Source organism: Phoenix dactylifera, chromosome 13 (assembly GCF_051530095.1).
Source record: "Phoenix dactylifera cultivar Ajwa chromosome 13, Ajwa_hap1_PhDact_Kaust_v1.1, whole genome shotgun sequence".
NCBI lineage: Eukaryota > Viridiplantae > Streptophyta > Magnoliopsida > Arecales > Arecaceae > Phoenix > Phoenix dactylifera.
The window spans coordinates 20,107,907-20,115,832 of NC_143202.1; the positions used below are offsets into that span (position 1 = coordinate 20,107,907).

The window sequence follows — 7,926 nt, forward strand, 5'->3', positions numbered from 1 at the left end:
AACCACCAATTATTATAAAGATAACTTGATTGTCCATTGAGGTGCAATTAACTCAGAAAGATCTACTTGTACTTTAATTTACTGAACCAACTTGCATTTGAAGTCATCAGAGTATACTTTGACAGACCCAAAGGGACACTACTTGGCTTTCCATTGCCACAGGCTTTCCATTGCCACATCAAGTAGTCAAGCTGCCAACTTCTAAGAGGATATCAGCACCTAAATTAAAATGAACCTTGTCAACCTTTACAACCAATAAAAAGAAAAACCTTGTTAGCTACCAATTAAAAACCTTGGCCACCATTGATATCAAAGATTTTTACAATATGCTCTGATAAACAATGGACACCTCATCAAATTCTTTTTTTTTTTAGATTTTTCTACGCTCATGTAGTTTGATATCACCGATCAGACCGGAAGATAAGAGTTAGGATAGGATCGTTTAATTTTTTTCATGACAAAAACAAAGTCCTTAAAAGAAAAAAATAATAACTATATCAACTTGGAAATGAGAATATTTTTCATGCAAAATTCCCTTCTATAGCTTGGTGATAAAAGGAATGGATAGATCCATGGCGTGAAGGCAGGGGCAACCAAGATTCATTTCTAAATAGATACTTGACCTTCCAACCACGGCCCCTCTTCACGGCATTTGATTGATTCCGTGGAAGTCACATGGTTTGAAGTCCAGCCAAATACTTTTAAATGGCACACCGCCATACACCTTAATTTACTCACAATGCACCGTTTATGTATTATAGTTCACCTATATCCAATGAGATAATAGATTATGTTATTAAGAAATTAAAAAATATTCAATAGGCGTGTGCTCTCCACTAACAATCACTTTAATTAAACTATAGAAAACGGGCTTAATCATTTAATCCATTTAGCTTGTTTTAACTTATTATAGATTGAGTTAAATTGTCTATTAATAGGTGAGATTCAAATTGGTAGATTTTTGATCTATTCCGCATCAGATCTGATTTTTATATCATCCGATTTGATTTGATCCGATCAGCACCCCTTCCACCAAACCACCTACAAACTAGACTCACTACCTTGCTCATTTCTTAATATTATTTATTTCTTTAGGCTTCTTTCGGTCCTCTGATGGAGATAATATACCCGCATATATATAAATATAGATATATATGTGTGTGTATATATGTGTGTGTATATATATATGTGTGTGTGTATATATATATATGTGTGTGTGTATATATATATATATATATATATATATATATATATATATATATATGGACAAACATTCATGTAAATATGCACGCGGGCATGCACACAAAGCTACACATATCACACACACACATATTTATATCTATACATACATACATTTATACATACACACATATGATTAACAAGAATAAAAATGGGATTTTAACCCGAACTGTTTTGTAATGATCTCCAATTTAGCCAAAAATGCGATTTTATTGTATTCCAGCTAGCTATCCATAACATGAATGAGAGTACCATACGTTATTTTTCATTCCAGCACCCTACTACCAATCCAATTAAATTTTCATCCTAATTTATCACATTTTCCTTACCTTCCTTCGTATTACCCTATCAAAGATAAACAACAAAATTTACATACTAGTCCATTACTTACTCTGTGTTATTGCCTCCACTACCATTTCCACCCTGCTCATTTGTTATAATTTAATCAAAATTCACAAATCCATGCAAACGGATAGAGTAGGGGTATAAGTAAAATTCAAAAATAGAGATTAAGTACAAGCCCAAAAATAAAGTAACAAGAAAGCCCCTCGGAAATCTAAAATTTCAAAACTTCAGCAGAAGCTCTTCTCGCCGGAGGCGGAGGACTCGTTTCCCCTCACCGGCGGGATCCGGAAGTGCCACAGCCGGCCAGTCCCGCCGACGAGGTGTTTTTTGCAGAGAAACTCCATCGCAAACATCTTCTCGACCTTCCGATTGACGTCATGGAGGAAGATATCGGTCTCGCCCTCTCCCCGCCGGCTCCTCGCCATCACCGCCGCCGAGAAGATCGCCGCCATCCGGCCCGGCGCCTCGTTGTAGTACCCCTTTGGAGCATCGATCATGATGAGATCCCACTCCCGATCGAAGATCTCGGCGGGGAGGTCGGCGAGGGCCAACCGGCACCGGTGGTTGTTCTTGAGTGGCGCCGCCGCCGGCGGGAGGCAGGAGGGCTCGGATCGGTAGGATTTGATGAGATCGTCGGCCTCGATGAGTTGGGTGCGGTAGCGGACGTTGTGGGCGCGGAGGGCCGGGGAGGCCTTGGTGACGGATTGGAACCATTTGGGATCTTCTTCGAGGAAGACGGTGGTGCCGCCGGCGTTGAAGGCGGACCACATGAGGGAGTCGTGGCCGAGGCCGAAGACGAGGAAGTTGCAGGGGGCGCGGCGGCGGAGGACGTCGAAGGATATGCGCATCTCGGCGCGGGACTGCTGGGGTACGACGTTGGTGGTGGCGTAGTGGAGGAGCGCCTCCGCGAGCTCCGAAGAGGAGGAGGAGGAGAAGGAGGAAGAGGAGGAGGAGAAGATGGAGGAGCAGAGGAGGGCGCGGTCGCCGGCACGGATGAAGCTCGAGACGAGAAGGGCACCCACCACCAGCGCCGTAGCCGCGGCGGCGACGACTAGGGGTTTCTCCAGCGCCGCCCGCATCGCTTCGTTTTCCTCTTCGCCGATCTTTTGCCGAGTTCTTTCACCCCTCCTCAGCTTCAAACTATCAAGCAGTGATTTCGCTCTCTCTTCGCCGTTCTAAAAAGCTTCCCATGGAAGACAAATAAGCGAGGGTGCCCGCACGATGTCACATTTTATCTCTGAATAACGAAAATGCCCCTCCCCATGGGATGGGAGGAGATGAACCCATCGGTTCAAACACCAATAAAAATTTAAGGATCCAATTAATACCCGCATCTAATATATATATATATATATATATATATATATATATATATATATATATATATATATATATATATATATATATATATATATATAGACAGACAACTATCTAATTTATATTTAAATATTTAATTTTATGTATAATTTTATTTAATTTTATATAGTACTTATAATTTTTTTAAAAAAATAATTAATCATATTAATATATTGTTAATTTAATTTATCTTTTATTTAGTAATTTTTATGATCTTATAATCATAAAGTTTAATTAATTATTTTATATTTATATTTATATTCATAGTATCCAATTTATATCTGTATTCATTTAAAATAATTATGAAAATAAATATTTGAATCTATTATGTATCTTTTTCTTTAAATAAAATAAATATGGATATGGATATACTGGTATTCAATCCATATATGATTCGATTTCAGTCTTAATATTGAGATGTGCTGAAATTAGGGTTTAATGTAGTTGGATGAATTGTTTTCTATAAATCACTACCTAATTTCAGAAAGTTTTTATTATTTATGTAATTCAATAATATGCTTTGATGAGTTTACTCCTTTTGGAGTTTTTTTTGCTTTCAATAAGAATAAGATAGGGTTGCATATATTTGCTTACCTTTATGATCGCAAGTGAAAGGTAAATCAAATGAATAGAATATTAGTGTAGTCATTTAATTTTTTAAAATTATAAATATTATATAAAATTAAATAAAGTTACTAATAGAATTAAATATGTGAATAAGAATTCAATAATTGTCTTATCAGGTGTACTAGATATTTCACCACTAGAGGTAGAGGGTATTTTTGAGAAAGATCTGAATGGAGGCACAATAGATTTTGGGGACTGGGCCAAATGGTCATTGGGGAAGGACTTCAGGGGATCCTGTCGAAGGACAAGATGGTAACACGTGTTCCGACAGCTCACGCGGTGCTAAATTTGGGACGGCCGATTTAGGTAACTTGTCGGCCGATAATTGTTCAAGGCGGATAGTGGGATCCAGCCAAAAAAAAGGCGACGAATCAAGGAAAGCCACGTGCCGGGATTCTATTAGAGAAAGGAACACGATTAAAAGTAAAAAAACTAGGACAGTACATGACACCTATTGTATCCGCACCCATATTCTCACCCACTTATGAACTGGGCCCTACACGGTAGCGACGATGGTGATACTCGGGGGTTCTGGAGTCGAGTGCAGGTGGAGAGTATGGTACAAATCAGTAATACAAATTCTTTTTAGCAAAAAAAAAAAAAATTGAAATACAAATGCTCAGTGCAGATGGGAATGCAAGAAAGTTTTCATTTTTTTTTTTTTTTCCAGAAATGATATAAACTAGAGTGGAAGGGCTACTATTAAGTTACCACAGGATGCATTTGTTCTATTAAAATACTGAATCGAGTAAAGCAGTCTTGAGCAACAAGACAAGGCTCTGGGTGGCCAACTCCTAGTAGTGCAAGTTGTTGCACCATAGGTTTTTGAAAAAAAACAATGGACATTTGTTTCTTATTAATAAATTTATAATAGAATTTATTAATCATTAATATATTTATTTATATACCAAAATATATAAAATTTATTTATAATAAGATAAATATTTTTTATGTTTAATTTATTTATATTTTTTTAATGATGTAAATAGTTAATATGGGGATTGCTAACCCACTCTCTATTATGGTAAGTTATCAATCTACCCATATTTTCGTAGACAAAAATATTCTTACTTTTTATAACTCTTAAGGATATTTTATATCTTTTTAAAATCCCATATTAACTCACCCTCTCAACTCCCAATTAATACTTTCTCTCTCTCTTCGGTATCCACACACACGTACACATATAAAGATACATATATCTATCTATATATATATACATACATCTCTCTATATACATATAAAAAGTAAGGGTACTTTTTGTCCAATAAAAAATGGGTAGATTGATAACCTACCATAACAGACAGTAGGTTATCAATCCCCAGTTAATATTGACGGTATTTATGTAAATGGGTCATAAATAATAACAAGCAAATAGATTAAAAAATATTATTATTTAAATTATTTATTTAAAAATATTATTAAAATTTGACAATATTTTTATATAAAATTATCTTAATCAAATAAAATAATTTTTATATTATTTTTGAAAATATTTTTTGTTGTGGTTCAAATTTGGCCCAAGGGTGGCCACGCCGGAGGAGTCGAGAGAGCTGTCGGTTGGTGGAGGAAGAAAACTGGAGTCACCTCCTGCGTGGCAGCGGCGGACGTGCACAAAACCTCACCGGTATTTCTGGTGAGGGTCCTCCGACAATCAAATTAGAGTGGGGATCTTTTGTCCAGCCAAAAAGTTTTTAGAAATTACCTGGTCAGGCTATTTATAGCCTCGGTGGAATGGCCCAAGTAGCAAAGGCATTGTCCGCCCTCATCATGAAAGGCTCTAAGTCGAATGGCGCGCAGCTCGAGCTGGCCAGTGGCGCGTGGTACTGTTCGCTCTTGAGAGTGGTAAGATGTTGACAGTCGTAGCAGGGCATGGCTGGAATAGTCACGATGCTGTCCTTTGACTGTCAAGGGCCACCTAATAAAGCATGGTGTGTGATGTTGCAATATACGGCAACGTAGGAGGGCATGAGCACGTATGTTGGTGCGGTCGCTGGTGAGGCCGAACTCGTTGAGAGGCCGCATCATACGTTTGGTAAGATCAGCTCAGCTTTTCGAGTTCCGAAGTGTGCTTGGTGGAGCGCCCCGAGCTTTTGGGTCGGGATGTATTGCTGAAGAGGGTGCCCCGAGCTTGGTCGGGGTGAGTCGGCGAGTGCCGGAGGCTCTCCGAGCTAGGTCGGGGTGGGTCGGCGAACATGGGAGATGTCCTGAACTTGATCGGGCGAGTCAAAGAATATCCGAAGTTGAAGGAGCTTTTGGCAGAGTCCGAGGCCGGACTGAGAACCCATCTGATTGGTGTTAGCATTTACTGGGCCGAAATTGGGTGGCTCTTTTGTTATGAGCTGAACGATCTATTTCGCCCCTATTATTTTTTTATCAACGAAATATAATAAATTTATTTTTTTATAATTATCATTTTAGATAAATAATTTTTTTTAAAAACAGATTAGAAAATAATCTGATATATTCCAACTAAACAAACCACAAGATTCCCACGCTCAATGGAAGTAAAATAACAACTTGCATGGTCCTTCGTTTGGCAGCTTCTGTGGTGCCAAATGGGAGCAGGGAAGAATGAAATATAAATTTAGGTGGCCTTCCACTGCGACGTTTTTGTACTACGTTTGTACCGCCCTAAGACAGAAAAAAAATATGTTATGTTGCCGGCCAAAGCTAGTGGCAGTAGTCAAAGTATGACACATGCTCGAAAAAATATTCAAACTCGTTGATTTCTACGCTCCTTCCAAACCTAATTTCCGGTCCAGAGCCAACGGGAATCAGCCACAGCTAGAAATTGCCAAACTGATGAATCATATTTGACAAAATCAGAAAATAAAATATTATGAGACTGCAATCGATACCATCCCCTCATGTAGCATTATTGAAATATTCTATAATATAAAAGTCATTTGATCTGTAGCTTTGCTTGTTTTTCGATATAATATATATATATATATATATATATATATATATATATATATATATATATATATAGTATTGAATGAAATATAACTCCTAATACAACTCTCCGTTAATAACTTTCTTATGTAGCATCATTGAAATATTCTAAAACATAAGAAACCATTTGATCTATAGCTCTGCCTGTCTTTCGATAATATATATATATATATATATTGTATTGAATGAAATACAACACTTAACACAGCTCTCCATTAATAATTTTCTTATATAGCATTATTGAAATATTCTATAATATAAAAAACCATTTAATCTGTAGTTCTGTCTGTCTTCCGATATCATATATATATATATATATATATATATATATATATATATATATATATATATAGTATTGAATGAATTACAACACCTAATACAACTCTCCGTTAATAACTTTCTTATGCTGTTCTCTGTTAGTTTGATACTTTAATAACTTTCTTTTTTTTACTTGTTTGGTTACACCAGCCTACTTGTTTTGCTGGTATGAAAGGTGTTGCACCTAGACATATGGCCTTTCATCTCCTAATTAAGTAGATAGCATGGACTTCGAGGCAAATTATGCATTATTATATATATATTTGTAATTTCATGTGGGCGTCAACAAGGTTGTTGGATTATTAAATAGAGTCATTACTTTAGTTGTTAGGTGACCCATAATGAAATCCAATGAGATTAAACAAATGAATGGACAGATCAACAGGCACTGACAATGACCAATATTGTGTACTGATTTCATGTATGTCCAGGCATTACTGCTTTGGAGTTTGGGCTTCCCAATATTGAGAACTGTGGCTGCTTGATGAGGTTTAGGGCGAATAAAAGAAATGGGCAAGTGAAGGACAGCCACGGTTGCAATGCCAGTAACCTTTATTGATGGACCCCCACCTACACCATCATTTGCGGTGAATTAGTAGTGAGAGAAGCAACAATGTGAAAAAAAAAACCCAGCTCAACCTTAGAGTTCATTTTGAGAATTGATATTAGCTTTTATAATAGTTGTTATTGTTTATAACTGGAAGTTGCGGATAATAGTTGGTATTTTCCACCCAAAAGGATTATAATAAAAAGATTGTTCCTTGCATTAGTCATTATGGGTCAAATAAAAGAACAATTATTCACATTTAAACATAGAGATTTGATTCAAAAAATATGGTCCTTAGATGGATAAAAATATAGTGAATAACACCTGGCATTTATGTTGTATGATCAAAATTTTATATATATAATCAAAATCATATTTACAATAAGATGAGAACTATAAACTAAAAGCTGAGTATAAACCCAACCAAGGGGCTTGGTTAAATTGGTCATGTAAGATAATATTAGATGCATGGTTTTTATGGTCCCAATAGTATTTAGGGATAAAAGTGGATCGGATAATATTTATCCAAATTCATT

General features: G+C 36.6%; 1 protein-coding gene across 1 annotated transcript; it reads right to left on the reverse strand.

The window, feature by feature from the left end:
* Nucleotides 1–1,639: 1,639 nt before the first annotated feature.
* Nucleotides 1,640–2,844, reverse strand: LOC103715855 (arabinogalactan O-methyltransferase 1-like). The gene has a single exon (XM_089927014.1). It carries the CDS (start codon nucleotides 2,661–2,663, stop codon nucleotides 1,812–1,814), a length of 852 nt encoding a protein of 283 aa, XP_089783140.1. The 5' UTR covers nucleotides 2,664–2,844; the 3' UTR covers nucleotides 1,640–1,811.
* Between the last annotated feature and the right edge of the window lie 5,082 nt (nucleotides 2,845–7,926).

Coding starts and splice junctions, on each gene's coding strand:
- LOC103715855 (XM_089927014.1), bottom strand. CDS start 2,663: ATGCGGGCGGCGCTGGAGAAACCCCTAGTCGTCGCCGCCGCGGCTACG.